The 16,625-nt window shown below is 57.7% G+C and overlaps 1 protein-coding gene across 5 annotated transcripts; it reads right to left on the reverse strand.

Annotated features, from left to right (window-relative positions):
- Positions 1–159: 159 nt before the first annotated feature.
- Positions 160–16,213, reverse strand: PER1 (period circadian regulator 1). 5 transcript variants are annotated; one of them, XM_077165902.1, is made up of 23 exons: positions 16,105–16,213; positions 10,355–10,772; positions 10,144–10,242; positions 9,896–10,050; positions 9,679–9,800; positions 9,381–9,582; positions 9,187–9,238; positions 8,900–9,042; positions 8,438–8,516; positions 8,255–8,361; positions 7,978–8,131; positions 7,784–7,892; positions 7,568–7,699; positions 7,234–7,339; positions 6,967–7,138; positions 6,725–6,855; positions 6,315–6,494; positions 5,389–5,631; positions 3,950–4,560; positions 3,298–3,502; positions 2,907–3,096; positions 2,425–2,575; positions 160–1,037 (listed from the first exon to the last, which is right to left on the reverse strand). In XM_077165902.1, exons 2-23 carry the CDS (start codon positions 10,627–10,629, stop codon positions 756–758), a joined length of 3,900 nt encoding a protein of 1,299 aa, XP_077022017.1. In that variant the 5' UTR covers positions 10,630–10,772; positions 16,105–16,213; the 3' UTR covers positions 160–755. The 5 variants fall into 5 exon arrangements, with proteins under 5 accessions (XP_077022017.1, XP_077022016.1, XP_077022018.1 ...); XM_077165901.1 differs by lacking the exon at positions 16,105–16,213 and adding an exon at positions 12,326–12,469; XM_077165903.1 differs by lacking the exon at positions 16,105–16,213 and adding an exon at positions 11,635–12,293.
- Between the last annotated feature and the right edge of the window lie 412 nt (positions 16,214–16,625).

Below are 16,625 nucleotides of genomic sequence, written 5' to 3' on the forward strand. Positions count from 1 at the left end.
GCTGCGCCTTTCAGATGGAAAGGGTGTGGGGAGTAGAGCGGTGTGGGCCAGGCTGGGGGTGGAACTGCCCACTCCCACCTTCCTGGATGCAGGTCTACACCTCCCTGCAGCTCCATACTTCTCACCCAACCTCCCAATTTCATTCCACAAAGTCCTGTGGTCGTTTTTCTTTTTTGTATTAAAAAAATTAACAGACACAATATCAAAAACACAAACGCCATCGGTAGAGGGTACAGCTGAGAACACCTGGGTCCCACCTGAGGGGCAGCACCAAGGACTCCATGGTCCACCAACCTCCCCCACCCTGGAGCAGCTAGGGGTCCAGACCCCTGGGTCCTGCTTGGGCCTCAGGCCTTCCTCCTCCCATCTGGCCTGTGCGGAGGAGGTGGGGAGAGAGGGCTGACTCCCCCAATAAATAAGTGCAGCCCCAACCCTCGGGGATCAGGACTCAGGCTCAGCTGGATTCAGAGGGACCGCTTCAGCAGCTTGAGAACAACCCTGTCCAGAGAAAGCAAGGGCTGTTGCGGGTGAGAGGAGGCTCCTCTGGGCCAGGCTGAGGAGTTCCAGGTTTCTGTTCCCTAAGAAGAGGCCAGGGGGCAGCCCCTGGACCTTGGGCTGGTGATGGGGGTCCAGCCCCCTACACAGAAGCTGGGGCAGTTTCCTACTGATTGGTCCGGCCACAACCGAGTTCTTAGAGTTGGGACAGGGTTAAGGAAGCCTCTTACGGACTCCCACAGGCGGGCCCCGAATGGAGTCTAGCTGGCTTGGTGTCCTGGGGCAGGTAAGGCTGAACTGGATGAGCTCCCACCTTGTTCCTCTTCCTCCATGGCCTGGTCCTGAGAGCTGGAGACACTGGCCCCAGCTTGGGCCCCAGCCTCGCCCCACCCCTTTCCCTCACCTCCTCTGCCCTCACCACCACCACCACCCTCGCCTCCGCCCTCCTCCATGGGCTCCAGCCCCAGTCCATCCAGCTCTGAGAAAAGTGGGTCGTCGGGGTGACCAGGATCTTGGGTGCTGCTACCGCAGTCCATGCAGGCCTTGGAAGAAAGGGGATAAGTGAGTCAGGCGGGTCCTCACTGCCAATTGGCTAGTCCCCAGCTTCACCCCAAGTCCCAAGGAATTCCCAAAATATACTCCTGAGAAACACCACTTTACCCAGATACACCTCAGCAAGAAGATTCTGGAGTCCAACAAGGTCAGAAAACGCTTTGTACCCTGTACCCAGCGCAATTGTAGAACAGTCACAATGCACAGTAGCGCAGGAAAGTACTGCAAAAACTCATGTGTTTTGCAAAGTCCCCTTGAGGGAATAGCAAGAAAGGGGGTTCAACCTTACCATGTGGAGAATTCCTGATATTCTCACAAGCAGTGGGGACAACCAAAGCAATAGGCTGAGCCCCCAATCTTGGGCTTTGTTCATATGAAACTTATCCCCACAAAGGATAGGCTAAGCCTATTTAAAATCATGCCTAAGAATCACCCCCCAGAGAACCTCTTTTGTTGCTCAGATGTGGCCTCTCTCTCTCTCAGCCAACACCACAAGCAACCTCATTGCCCTCCCCCTCTCTACATGGGACATGACTCCCAGGGGTGTAAACCTTCCTGGCAATGTGGGACAGAAATCCTAGAAAGAGCTGGGACTCAGCATCAAGGCATTGAGAAAACCTTCTCGACCAAAAGGGGGAAGAGTGAAATGACACAACATAAAGTGTCAATGGCTGAGAGATTTCAAACAGAGTTGAGACGTTATCCTGGAGGTTATTTTTACACATTATATAGATATCACCTTTTTACTTAGGGTATAACGGAAAGGCTGGAGGGAACTGCCTGAAAATGTAGAGCTGTGTTCCAGTACCCTTGTTTCCTGAAGATGATTGCATAATGATATAGCTTTCACAGTATCACTGTGTGATTGTGAAAACCTTGGTCTGATGCTCCTTTTATCTCCCTTATGGACAGATGAGTACAATATATGGATTAAAAATAAATAAATAGGAGAAACAAATGTTAAAATAAATTTAGTAGATTGAAATGCTAGTGACAAATGAAAAGGAGGGGTAAGGGGCATGGTATGTATGAATTTTTTGTTTTTATTTCTTTTTCTGAATTGATGCAAATGTTCTAAGAAATGTTCATGATGATGAATATACAACTATGTGATGATATTGTGAGTTATTGATTATATATCAAGAATGGAATGATCATATGGTAAGAATGTTCATATTTGTATGCTGTTATGCTTAATTAATTAATTAATTAATTAAAAAAAAACTCATGTGTTTAACATGACCTAATATAGCCACAAACTGAGCGGAATTAACAGCCTTCAGAATGAATGATCCAAGGACAGGGAGGAGATTAGCCTCTATCTCTTGAGCTTGAGCTCAATTCCTTCTCCGTCCTGGCCCAGACTTCTCCTCTCACCATCACATCCAGGGCTCGAGGCAGCTGGCCCTTCCGGACCCAGGAGTGTACAGCACCCAGTTCTCTCCGCTGGTCCTCTGAGAACCGAGGCTGCTGCTTCTGCATGGCCCGGAGCCGCTCCCGGTCCTGCTTCAGCACCGAGGCCATGTCCCTGGTTCAGAGGCAGAGGTTGGGATCTGGGGCCAATACCCAGTAGACCAGCATTCTTCTTCCATCACAGCTCTCTGCCCACTGCTCCCCTCTAAACTAGTGCTATGGGAGTTTAAGGCTCCCCAACCCAAAAAACCTGCCCTCAGCTTGGGAGGAACCAACAGGGCTCCAACAGGCAGTGGGTAGGATGGGAGCCCTCTGGGTTGAACCAGCCCCAGGGAAGAAAACTCCAAGTTCAGCTGGGCAACAAGGATGGGTGGCCTCCCCACCTGCTCTGAAATAGAGGCAGTGGTGGAGGGGGCATGGCACAGGAGACCTCTAAAACCCCTCACCTGGAGGGCACCTGGTAGGTCATCATGACTCGCTGGTCCGCATTGGCCATGAGCAACCAGATGGGATCCTGGAGCACATACTTAATGACCTGGTCCCCAGGCTCTGCTCTGGCCTGGGCAGCCCCAGCCTCAGCCTCAGAAGAATCGATGCTGCCGAAGTACTTGCTTGTGTGGCTGCTCTGACTACTGCCTGTGTAAAGGGTGGGTGGGCCGACAAAGTTAGGAAGGCCTGGTGATCTCACACCCAGGGGCCTCCCTCAGCCTACCGGCCTCTGACAGCAGGCCATAGACCCAGGCTGCTCAGCCAAGGTGGGACCTGGCTTCCCAGCTCCCCAGCTCCCCAGCCACTGTCCTGCCCCAGGAGAAGTGTGTGTGTAGTGGGGGCACTCACGTGTGATGCTGGCTGATGTGCTGTCCCTCTCGTGGGAGCCCGAGCCCGAGCCTGAGCCCGAGCCGGAGCCCGAGCCAGAGCCAGAGCCCAAGGAGCCCGAGGCAGCAGAGCCAGTGCCAGAGCGAGAGTCTTCTTGCAGCAGGAGCTCCAGCAAATCACTGGAGCCTGACAGTGCATCCTGACTGGAGGATTCAGTCACTGCCACCTGGAGGAGACAGGGCCAGAAACCCAGTGAGAGTCAGCACCTAGATTTTCCCTCAACTGCTTTCTCTGGGGGCACACCCCACCCAGGTGGTCTCTGTTCCTCAATCCATGCCAGTTTGGCAGTGGGCCATGATGAGGGAGACGCAAGCTGGAGAGGGGTAGGGGCAGGGTACAGAACCTTCCCTCAGTGGCAGATGTACCCTCAGAAATTATTGGGTTGTCCTTGCCACCTGCTGGACAGATGGACTGACCCCCTTTCCCAGATGAGGTGGTCAATTTGTGCCCACAATGACACAACTGGGGTCTCCACCTTCTGGAGACTGAGATGCCAGCCAAGGCAGAAGGCAGGAAGAAGCACTAGGTAGAAGGTGGGGGGGCAACAAGGATGTGAAGGGGAGCTGGAGCAGAGTGGGGGTCGGGAAGAACACACAGCAGGATCAGTGCTCACCAATCTGGCCTCTGGCTCAGCAGCCCCCTCACTGGGAGGAGGGAGCCCAACACTGCTCCCAGGGCCTCCAGTAACAGCAAGCCCCTCAGCACGGGGGGGCTCCTCAAGCTGTAGCAGATTCAGCTGGAGGGGGGAGCTGCATCTCGAGTTGAATAGTGGAGAATCCGGGCGATGGGGAGGGCTGGGGGGCAGTGGGGGCAGGGATGGAGAAGGGGAGTGGGAGGCAGGGGTGGGAGGTCCCTCAGCAGGGGGCTGCGGCACCCCATAGGGATAGCTAGATGGGGTAGGGAATAGATAGTTAGGGAGAACCAAGGCCACCATGGGGGTTACCAGCGGGGCAGGAAAAGGTGAAGAGGGCACAGAGGTAGGGACAGCAGGGACAGGCTGGGGGCCTCCTCGGGGAGAGAATACTGGAAGAGGGTAAGGCTCGACCACAGCTGGAAAGGGCGTGGTAGCTGGTGAGACGGGCCAGGGGCCGGAGGGTGGCGCAGGTGAGGGGTGGGAGACATAGCAGGGGGCTTCAGCCCGGGGGTTCTGGTGGTGGCGTGAGCGCTTGGCTTTGGATCGGCAGTGCTGTCGGCGGCCAGGGGGTGTGGGGCCATGGTGGCAGCCTGTGGGGAGAGACCAGGGTTAGGAAGGGCCTCAAGCTTGGGGTTAGTGCCCCTGCCACCCTCACTGCTCCGACACTCTACCTCACAGAGGTAGGGGCAGCAGGGAGAGGGCAGAGCTGAGGCTCCAGAGAGAGCTTGGCCTCCCAGCCCACAAGGCCCAGAGGGAATCCTGGGGAGGTGGAGGAAACTTCAGGGAAGAATCACAGGAGACAGGGACAAGGGGATTTATTGAGAAAGGAGCAGGAAGGTGTAGGTTACACGAGGGGTCAAGCTGGGAGTGTGCAGAATATAGAGGCAGGTTGTGCAGATGGATGGAAGGAGGCAGGGCGGTCCACAAATGAACGGACAGGTGACTCAGGTTCATCCGCCGAATTCCCACAGACACTGCTGCTGGCTGCTGCCTCCAGCCAGTCAACGCCATGCTCTGTCTAGCTCATGATGGAGTGAAGAGGTGAGTAGAGTGCAGAGGGGCAGAAAGGCCCAGTCCTGAGTCCGCCTGCAGGGGCCTTCCACCTGCTTTCGAAGCCCCGACCCCACCTAGAATTGGCCCTCTCTTCCTCACCCTTCTTTATCCCAGAGGGCTATACATGTCTCTTGTTCAGCTATAATTGAGTCCTAAGTGGTCATGCTTCCTGCCCCGGGCCTCTGGCCAGAAGAGGCTGCCTTCTTCTGACTGTGACCCGGACACAGGCTGAGTGGGGGAGGTCAGCCAGGGTCCTGTCCCTGGGCAGCACCAGCCTGGGTCCTTGGAGCAGGAACCCGTCCATCGAGAGGCCCCTTCACCCCCCACCCTCAGAGGGCAGGTTCAGGAAGGCCCTGGGCGGCTACCTCGCTGGCCAGGGGCCGAAGGGGCCGTGGAGGAGCTGACGAGTCCATGCAGCCTGCCGAGATCACGGAAGCGGCTGAGGAAGGCCTGTTCCTCTTTCTGGGTGTGCAGAGACAGCACGTCCTTGGTCAGGCCCACAGGGCGGTAGGCATCTGGGGTTGGGTCAGGGGCTACCATGGGGTTGGGAGCTGGGCTGGGGGCTGGGCCTGGGGTCACACCAGGCAGGTCCTCCATCATGATGATGTCTGAGGGAGGTGAAGTGGGGAAAGGTCATCAAGATCACCGCAGTAGTCATTCTGTCCCCCCACACCCCTCCTGCCCAAAGGCCAGCCCACCCCTAGCCTGTGCCTCCAGCCATGCCTGGGCCCTGTTTCTGCCTCTTGCCACTTCCCTGCTGAGGACTGGATCTGGGCCTAATTCTCCATGCCAAACTATCCCAGGAGGAGGGGGGATATTCGTCTCCTCCAGGGATGCGATCCTCCTATCCCTCTTGGGATGACACCCTCACTCCTCTTGTTGAAAGGTATGTCCACCTCTTGCCCTTTCCTCACACTTTCTCTTTTTCTTTTTTTTTTAAATTTATTTATTAATTAAAAAATTACACTTTTTCAATGTCAGCACGCAAAGACCCTTCAGGGGTCTTCAACATTCCCTGTCTTCAGATTCTAAATGGTCAACACTTCTTGGGGTGGACCCCCACCTGACTCTTTGTTTGAACTGACATAAAAATACAGAAAGCAGGATGGGGAAAGGGCAAAGCAACAAAGGTTGACAGGGGTGGGAGCAAGAAGTGGCAGACCCAAGCTGGGAGGGAGGCCTCCTTCTCTCCACTTGGGGACAGGATGGGGAGGGAAAAGGCAGGCAGAAGGGAGCTCTGGCTGAGGGACCCCGGAGCCCCAGCACTGCCCCCCGCACCCCGCACCCATACCCGACTCCGGGGGCTTCTTGTCTCCCACATGGACGATGGTGGAGCTGAAGCTACACTGACTGGTGATGGACACCACGCTCTCTGCCTTATTGGCCAGGGCGAGCGGGCTTAGGGGGCCTCCCACCACCGGCTCCTTCCGTGGGGTGGCCCCCACCCCAGGCAGCACTGCCGACGGCGGATCTGTGCGGAGAGATGGTGCCGGTTACCAGCCCCAGCCCCAGCCCCACAGGGAAGTCAGAAGAGGGGATCCCGGGGAGGGTGAGGGACAACTGGCAGGTAGGTGGAGATCAGGAGGCTGGAGGGAAGGGGAGCAGGCAGAGTGAGGTAGGGGGCCCAAAGGGAGGAGGGAGAGATACAGGGTCACCACACTAGGCTGGGGAAGGGGTACAGGGCAAATGTGGGGACTTCACCTTTCTTGGTCCCTACAGGGACTGGTCCTGTCCTCTGCCTGTCATCATCAGAGGCTGAGGAGGTGGTACAGGAAGAGGAGGAGGCACATTTGCGCTTGGTAGTGTTGGGGATGTTGCAGCTCTCCAGGTACCTGGTGATGCACCGGAGAGCACGAGGACATGAGGGCAAGGCCTGGGAGACAGGGGCAGGGACCTGGGGGTGGGGGTAGGGCCCAGGTGGGAAGATACCAGACCAGCCTTACCTGAGGATGCTGTCCAGACAATTGATCTGCTGGTAGGAACAACTGGAGGCTTCATTCCTTTCAGCCTCCTCAGAAGCCAAGGCTAGTGGTGCCAGGAATGGAGCAGGGGCTACTTCCAGCTCTGGGTCCAGGGGCTGGCAAGGAAGGGCCTTGGCCTTGAATGTGCCTGTAGCTGGACCAAGGAGACAAAATGGTGAATGGGTTGGGGGTGAAGTTTAGGGAACGCCTAAGTCTCCTCGTTCATGCCCATATCCCTCAGCAACTCACCTGGAAGGCGTGGCTGGGGCGGGGGCCGGGCCCGGGACTCGATGAAAAGCTGCTGCCCCTGGTGCTTCACCAGATGCACATCCTTACAGATCTGCTGGAAGGTCACCTAGGGGACACAGCAGGGCAGTGAGCATCATTGGGGAGGCCTGGGCAGAATCAAGAGCCAAGGGCACAGCGCAGCAAGCAGGAAATGAGGGGAGGCATGGGGACCATGGTGGGACAGGACAAGAAGGAAAAGGTAAGGAGAGGTAAAGGGAGGAGGCAAGGAGCCTCTGGACTGGCAATATTAGTTCCTAGAAGGATGGGGGAAGTGGGAGACAAGAGGGACACTCACCGGGGCAGGAGGCCCAGGCCCCTCAGCATCCCCGCCATTGCTATCACTGGAGGAGCCAGGGCTGAGGAGAGGTCCGGAGGACGTCATGGGGCCGACTCCACAGAGCCCTGAAGGGCTGGGGCTGTGCACGGGCTGAGGTGGGGAGATGGACAGATGAGATGTCTAGGGGCCTGCTCCCCTGATCTACCTCCCACACCCCCTCCCTTCCACACTCACCTGTAACAGCAGCCGATGAATCTGCTCTGACAGCTCCTGGATATCAGGGTCCACAGACAGAGCTGGGCTGGGGGCCAGAGGAGTGAACACATCCTCATTCAGGGGTGCCCTGTGGGGTGGGGAAATGCGAGTCAAGCCCTGCCGCAGGCCCACCCCCACGCTCCAGCAGTGACTCTGGGGCAAGGCCCACTTACGTGCGTACTTTGTGGCGACCCAACACAAAGGCCACCTTCCGACTCCAGGGATGCACGAAGCCGGCCCAGCTGGTGTCCATGGTGACGTACTCCCCATTGCGGGCACAGAAGCGGATCGGGGAGTGGTCAAAGGGCTGGCCTGCTAACTGCAGAACTGGGAAGAGTGGGGATGGGATGGGGATCAGCAGGAGGGAGAGCAGGAGACCAAGGTATCAAGCACCAGGGCATCTGTCAAGAAGCCTCTGGGGTGGCTGGGAAGGGAGAGCAGAGCACTCACTCTTCTTATGAATGGCCAGCATGAGGGGTCGGTCCTCAGGGTGCAGGAAGAGGAGCACAGGGGCTCCCAGGAGGTCTTGGGGCAGGTAGCCCAGCAGCGGGGCAGCCCTGACAGGAGAGGAGGCATCAGAGTGGCTCAGTCTCCACCTTGGCCTACCCCCTTTCCTCCAGGTCCCAACCTCACCTCTCATCCACATCCTGGAAGAGGCAGCTGGGTGTGTGCTGCGTGGTAAAAATCCTCTTGTCGGGGGGGATCCGGGGAGCTGAGGCCCAGAAGAGAAAGCAACTGGGTTTCCTCCAGAAAAGCTCAACTCCTCAGCCCTCCATTCTGCCTGGGGTCCAGGCTGGCTGGCAGTCCTCTCCCCAGCTCCACCCTGGGCCCCATGGCCTACAAAGATGGGCTGGGCATTCTTTTGCCAGTAAGGAAACTGAGAACCAAGACACCCTTCCTTTGCCTCCTCCTAGCCCAGGCTCATAGCTAATTCTGCGGGGGCCCAAGTCCTCATCCTTAGCATACCTTCTTCTCTTCCAAAATTGTAATGGGCTGGGTTGTACCTCCAAGACTCCTTTCCTGCCTCACCCCCTGCCTAGGCCCAGGAAGTGCCTACACCCCAAGCCCAGCAGGTCAGACCCCTCATGTGCCTACCTTCATAACCCGAGTGGATGCGCTCTGCAATGAGCAGGCAGCACGGCTGTGCAGGGGCCCCATCTGAGACCCGGATCTTGGTTACATATGGGGTAAGGCGAAATGGCTGGTACCGAGGCCCAGGATCTCGGTCAGGACCTCCTCTGGCAAGGGAGGGAGGAGGGATCAGGAATCTTTAAGGGAGGGTTGCCCATCCCTTCATGCTCAGGGTTGTAGCCCACACAAAACAGTAAAGAAATTAAGAGATGAGAGGTACTGACTCCAGTCCCCCACAACCCCCCACCTACCTGATACGGCAGAAAACAGACTTCTCCTGGGTGAAGTCCTTGGGGCTTGAACCTGAGGCAGACCAGGAAGGTAGTAAGCTCAGCCCTGTGGCCTCTGCAGCAAGGGGAAGCCTTGTCTTTCCGATTCCTTCCAATAGAAGCTTCCTGGGCCTGCTCATACCTGACACCTACCCCTCAGCCCTCAGGCACCTCACCTGCTGAGGCCCCAGTGCCCCAGGTGGGCAGGCGAGATGGGGCAGTGGAACCATAGAAGACACCCACGTCCTGGGGAGCCAGGAGCTCTGAGAAACGGGCATCCCGGAACACATCCCGCTTGCAGCGCAGCAGAACACCTGCCTGCTCTGAGATGTAGACAATGCGGCCTGTCAAGAAGGAGACGGCCACCGAGAAGGTATCCTAGACAAGGAGGGCAGGGAGAGATCAAGAACAGACTCAGGAGCTGTGTGGGTGGTGGCAGGTGTGTCTGAATGGACAGGCTGAACCACTGCAGACCTGGTTGCGAAGCGTGTACTCAGATGTGATGTGTTCCAGCTCCTCCAGTGTGTAAGTGGACATGTCCATGGCACATGGCTCGCCCTCCTCCAGGCTCCACTGCTGGTAGTATTCCTGGTTGGCTGCAGGGTGAGGGCCATGGGGCCTGCATTGAGGAGACATCCCAGCCAGGCCAGCCTAGCATCTGACCACTATCCTCCCAGGAAGCACCACTCACCCTGCACCTGCTTGACACAAGCCAGCGCGTACTGGAGTGTGGCCAGGGTCCCAGAACGGCCCTTGCCCCGGCGCTCTGGTGGCAGTCGAAGCTTGAGCTCCCGCAGGGCCGTCATGAGCTCTTTCTGGGTCCTTGCCCGGGCTGACTGTTCACTGCTGTAAGGCCCACAGGGAGGAAGGAGATACATGCATGAGTTCTGTAGCCTGGCCTTACCCTCAGCCCTCTCCCCTGGCTCTCGTCCCACACACCTGCAGCCACTGGTTGATGGGTTGTCCTGCTCTGAGCTGGCACTCAGGAGGCTGTAGGCAATGGAGCTGCTGGGTGGGGACGGGCTCTGGGAGTTGGTGCTAGGGAGAAACAAGAAGCCCAAGATGAGGGGAGAGTGGCATAGGGTTCATTCCTGAGCTCTACCTGCTCATAAGACTACACCCAGCCCCTCGACCCCATATTCATACACACCTTTTGCTGCTCTCAGTGGTCTCTAGCAGGGCAGAGTCCTTGCCATTACCAGAAGAGGAGCTGTGTGAACTCCGCTGAGAGGCACCCCTGGACTCGGGCCCATTGGACTCATTGCCGCTTGAGCCATTGCTGTTGGCATCGGTGTCATCTCCCAGGCTGGGGCCAGGGCAAGGCCGGTGCTGTGGGGGCCCAGGGGATGGGGCCCTCCCACTACAAAAGGGTTCTCCAGGCCTGGGGTCCCCTCCCCCATCAGCCCCTTCCAGGGGGCCACTCATAGCTGGGCCATGGGGAGGGCAGGAGGAGAACAGGGAAGAAGGGGAGGCCACTACGGATGCACCAGGGGGCCTGGAGGCCTGGATGAGGGAGTGGGGTTGGAGACCTAAGTCTGAGGATTGAGAAGTTCGATCACAGCCAGTACCTGGAGAGGGAAACCAGGAAGGAGAGCTTGGAAAAACTGGGGTACTGACCTCAGAGCACTGGCTGGCTTCACTCAGACCCTCCCCTGCCTGTCCTCAAGCTCTTGGATCCCAGACCTGGGGCTTCCAGTTGGGAGCCTAGGGAAGATTCGTTTCCTGTGGCAGAAAGGAGCCACAGGTGGAAAGGGGCCTCCTTTGGGCCTTCTCTCACATCCCCTGCAAGCCTCGGCCTGAGCAAGTAGAGCCTGTGCAGTCGACCGCCGAAGACCCAAGCCTGGACACTTCCCATGCCCGAGTCCCCATCTAGCCCCCACCCTGCCCACGGGTCCAACTCCGCAGAGCCCGGGTGAGCCTTTGCCTCCTATATTTAGGCCTCCCGGCTAATTTTATCTGGGGGGGGCGGCGCTATCTCCACCGCACATGCGCGGACCCACCACACGCTTCCGCCGCCGCGGTCGCCAGGGAAACCGACGTCAGCAGCTGAGCTCAGCGGTTGCTGGGGGGACCACAGGGAGGCAGGAGGGGTGTCCCCTCCCCCATTTCCCGGCGGAAGCGGGGGAACGACCCACTCCCACACTGGCGGTCGCGGCCCGGGGTCGCCCCTCCCCCCAACACACCCCCAGTCCTCGCACGGCCCAGCAGTCTTAAGAAGAGGGGCGGCCGGCGCAGCGGATTTCAGAGACTGGCCCAGGGCTCCTCGCGGAGAAAACACAACAGCTGCTCCCACCGCCACCGCCTTCTGCGCCAAGCCCCCCAAGCTGGCTCTTGCCTGGGTCCCAGTCATTCTGGTCAAGACGACACAGGCTTTCTCTTTCCCCTCGGCCTCTGCCCACCCCGCCCGCCCCCCAAGACCGAAGCCGGTACCTGCCGTCAAGAGCCCAGAAATCCCCTCCTGAGTCCCCTACTTTTCTGGCCTCCATCTCCCCAACCGAAGCAGACACACTGAGCCCTGAGCAATGGACGCACAACAGCCAGCGGATAGTTTTCCCTCCGCTCCCCGTGCAACCACACCACACAAACACACACCCGCCTCCCCCCCCCCGCCCCCCCCCCCCCGTGCATTTTCTGAGCGCCAGGAGAAAAGGGAAGGCTGTGGCCAACAGCAGGAACTAACGCCGGGAACGGGATGTTCCAATCCGAAGCCGGCTGACATCACGGCCGGCGCGGGGCCAGGGACTGGAGGGGGGAGAGCGGGGAGCGTCGAGAGCCTTGATGGGGTCTGCTGCACCCTGGTGCCGGGGTACAACAGGGGACCCCGAATGACAAGAAAGGAGGAAGGGGACCTGCTCGCAGAGGGTCGGGTGTGAGGCCAGAATGGCTGGGAGCGGGGCGGCAAAGCGGGAAGGAAGGTAGACCGGTCGGACGTGCGGCCGCCCAGTAAAGGGTGGCGAGAGCCACCGCGGTCCCGGGGGACAGATGCGGTGGACAGCGGAAAAGAAAGGGTTACTTGCGTGCCGCGTGAGCGCCCGGAATGAAAGCGGCTCATGGGATTGGAACTGGCGGCGGACCGGCTCCGGGCCGGCGACCTGCCCAGGGAGGCTGCGGAGATGCCTACCTGGCCTCGCGAACGCCGTTCGGCCGCCTGCCCACCGCCGCTCCAGTCGGTGGCGAAGTGGAAGCTGCGCGGGGCCGAAAGGCGGGTTGCATAATGCCAGGCACGGCCCCTCATTGGCTCCCTGCCCGCAGCCACAGGCCCCGCCCCCGATTGGCTGGGGATCCCGTCCCGGCGCCTGATTGGCTCCCGGCCCCCACTGAGGTCAGGGCTGTGTCACACACACGGGCGCACGTGGATCTGGGTGCTGGCGCTGGGCTGAAGGGCCCCAGACACCGCCCAGCCAATGGGCTCAGGACGCCTCGCACAGGGAATAATGGGTGGGAGGCAGTGGAGGTAAGCTGTTCCTCTGTAGGGAAAATGCTTGCCCACAGTAGGCGCTCAAGAAACGTCTACTTCCTAAACTGACCAGCCTTGCAGGACAGGACACCTTGGTCTTGTCAGGGAAGGGGGAAAGAATGCAGACCCCAGAAGGTGGACTAAAACGCTGTTCCCTGAGAGGAGAATGAGAGGCCTTTGCTGCCCCCACCCCCTCCCCTTTCCTGCCTCCACCACCACTCGCGAGCTTCCTAGCCTGGTCTTCAAAATGTGAAGATGCCTTTTTACCCAACCCCTTCCTCTGACACTTAAAATCCTGAGGACAGCTGGGAGGAGGGCACTTGAGGGTCCAAATGCCATGCCTAGAGGGGAAGAAGAGGAAAACAATGGAAGGGCCAGAGCCAATAGTGGCTGTGAAGGAAATAATGGCAGGCTCCTGGGGCTAATCAGAGAACAGGTCTCCGGGACAACCTAGGTGGCCACTAGCACTTCTCTCCTGAGGATGCAACCACCCAGAGTTAGGGCTGCCCCAAAAGTGGGAGTCAGGGAGCCAGAACTACGGGGGGACAGAAGGGGCAGCTGAGAGAAGAGACAAGCTGGGTCCCCACAGAGGGAAAGCCCCTGCCAGGGGCTAAGGATTCTGTTAGGGAAAGAGAAAGTCAAGAGCCAGGGACCTAGCTAGCTAGGACCTCACCTGTCTCATTTCCCCGTTCCCCAGCATCCAGGACAGGACCTGTAGTATGGTGATTAGTAAATGTACTGATTTTGTTAATAAGGAGACAGAGCAGTGGGGGTAAGGAGCAGGAATGCAATGACTGAGCCTCAGCAATGGAGAAACTGGCAGTTATAATTTATTAAGGGGGTGGGGGTGGGATCTTAGAAAGAGAACAAGGCCTGATTTGGGAAACTGCCAGGCCCCTCCATCTAATTTCCAATGCTGTAATGAGTAGTATCTCTCAGGGCTGGCTTCCAAGAAACGTGGGTAGCAAGTGAAGAGGCCACCCAGGCTGCTTTGCTGACATAATCAGCTGTGGGTGCAGTCCCTTCATTGTCACATGGCCTAAGCTTTCCTGAACAATAGTGTTCCCCATGGTGGGGGCGGGGGGATGGTTCACTGGAAAAGCTGGGACACAGGGATGTTATAAAATAACCCAGAAAAACCAAAGGAGGAAAGCACAGAAAACAAAGGATTCAGGGGCCTGAATGCTCAGTTCCTTCTCCTTGAAAGTGTTCCCCCAAGTCACAGACTTCCGCTCCCTCTCAATCGTGGCTGTGTCCCTGGTCTCAGTTTCAAACACATCTTCTCGGTAAACAACCTTTTTCTTCTTCCTCAGGGATGTCGATGCGATCTCCTTTCCCCAACTTCCCCTTAGTCTCCCCTGATCCAGGCAGTTCTTTGCTCTCCGAAGTCCCCTCAATGCCTATCTTTTGCAAAGACAAAGGAGTGCAGCGTTCTAACAGCCCCCACCTGCTTTTCAGGCCCAGGTCGTTCAGCCTTGCGGTCCCCACAGTAACCAGGCCCTGCTGCCGTCAATGGAGGAGAGGGGGCGGGAGAGAGCGGTGACGTCAAAGCGGAGGAAGGGGGCGGGGCGAGGCAGCCGGGGAATGTGGGGCAGGGAGGCTGGAAAGGCAGCGGTTTGGGCGGCGGCCGGCGCACTTGGGAACATCATGTTCTCCTGGCTGGCGTCCCAGGACATGCACCCAGCCCGGGGCGCCTCCCCAGCCCAACGACAGCCGTCCTATCCCAAAGCCAGGAATTCCTGGAGAGAGAATTAGGAAGCAGGGGTGACCCCCCTCCCCAATGCCTGGTCCTCTTCTTGGGTCTCATGTGCACCCTCCCTTCGTCTTGTTCCTACAGCTCTTGGCACTGACTCTCCTCCCGCCGATCCAAGCTATACACATCTGCTGGCCCGGTACCAAAAAGCCAGGGCGGGGAAGTTGGAGGCCCAAGTTCTGGGAGAGAACAGGCACCTTTGCTCCCTCCCAGAGTTTTTCCTCCAGAGCCTGAAACTTTTGTTACTATGACAGCAGAGAAGAAGGGAGGAGGGGTAGAGAGAAGAATGGGCCTGAGATGAAGAAATCAGACAAGGACAGGACAATTGACCCCACTTGGGGTCTGGGTCTGGGAAAGGGATAGAAGGGAGGGAGGAGGGAACATGGGCTGCTCTCTGAGGACCAGAAGGATCAGAGAGAAGTAAGTGGGGAGGGAAGCACCAAAAACTTGGGAATGTAAATCCCTAGTTCTGGCCATGGCATTCACAGAAATCTCTCACCCTGTTGCTGTTGTTTTGTTAGAAGGAGATTAGGGGCCCTAGAACAACTCTGTGAGACAGGCATTGTTATCAGCACTCTGTGGGGAATGATTAAGGCTTAGACTAAGGCTTACTTGCCTAAATTGTATGTCTCATAATATGTTAATCCTCTTAACCCTCCAGGAAGCTGCTAGGTATCTAGCCTCTAAGTTGTCTCTCAGCACTGGGGAACCTGTGCCTCTCAAATATCCAGCAGATTCTAAATTTGGCACCTGAACAGACTTCATCCAGTGGCGCCTTCCCCATGGGTCCAATCTCAAGACATTCAATTTGTACTCCCCACACCCTTCTAATCATCAAATCCGCAGTTTTCACATGTTCACAAAGTCTTCGAAATCACTCTGGCAGCCACCAGCCCCAAATGATTTCCTAGGAACTCCACTTTCCCCTACTACCACCTGACCCCAGGTCACTTTTCCACAGACCTGGTTGTTTGTACAGAGAGATACCACAGCATTTATTGGTACCTCCCCACTTCAGGGGTTCAGGAAGGCATGTGAACAGCCATATCTGCACAAACTCCAACCCTATTCTCCCCCCTCCCGCTCCCCCCTGAGGATCCAACAGTTTTTATTACTACACCCCTACCCTCATGGAGGACTCCGAAGCCCAATTCCTCCGTTTTACACCTGAGAAAGACACCCGGAGCCCTGCTGTGACAGGCTCAGGGTCACAACATTCACCACACCTCCTTTCTCAAATCACCATGTCAACTCTTTCCAGCCCTCCCAGGGCCTCCCTCCAGCCTTAGAACCCTTGCATCTTTCAAGTGCTTAGGTCCTCTCCAAACAGCAATCACACACTGGAACAACCCCCACCAGTTCTCAGGGGTCCTGTCCTGCCCCTCTTTGGAAGGAGGCGTCTCAGCTCCCTCAGAGCGCTAAGGGCTTCTGAGTCCCCGCCCTGAGAAGTCAGGGATCCAGGCACCCTAGGGTGGTGAGGGATCAGATGCCAGTGAGGCCCACTTCCACACCGTCCCTCTGGAGTTGTCTTAGTTTGTCATCCTTAATGTCCACAATCATGAGAGCGCCCACAGGGCGATCACGCATTTGCACGATTCCCCCTACTTCAGTAACAGCCCTCCTGACAACCACAAATCTCCAGAAAAACCTCATACCGACCGCCCCCTTCTACCAGTCCCGGGATACTCACAGGTCCGGGAGCTACGCAAAGCCCAATTTCTTCCCAACTAGGACCACAGCGACTCAAACCTGCTCCTCCAGCCCCGCCCATCGGTCAGGCTGCCACGCCCCCCAAGCTTATTGGCCTAGGGGCGCCCGACCCATGCCCCGCGCCGCGTGCACCCTCTGGGCGGAGGCACGGCCTCCTTTGGCCTTGCGGGCCGCGGTCACCTTCTCATTGGTCCGCACACAGAACGACTGTGACAAGTCCACGTGCGGGAGGACCCGCCTCACCACCCTGATTGGAAGTCTGGCTGGAAGCCACGCCTCTGCCCATTTCCGAAACTCTCATTGGCCAAGGAAACATCCTCCGACTACCATAGCTCGGTGATGCAAATGTAAGTCCAGCCTTCCGAACGTTTTCATAGGCGGAGAGAGCGCAGAGATGTAGAGAACACGTGCCGTCAGGCTCACGCGGCAACTTGTTTACCTAGAAGCTGGGAATTTTCCTTGACGACACCCTTACCCGGGTCCGCAGAGTCTGCGCAGGCG

Source organism: Tamandua tetradactyla, chromosome 6 (assembly GCF_023851605.1).
Source record: "Tamandua tetradactyla isolate mTamTet1 chromosome 6, mTamTet1.pri, whole genome shotgun sequence".
In the NCBI taxonomy this organism is placed as follows: Eukaryota; Metazoa; Chordata; class Mammalia; order Pilosa; family Myrmecophagidae; genus Tamandua; species Tamandua tetradactyla.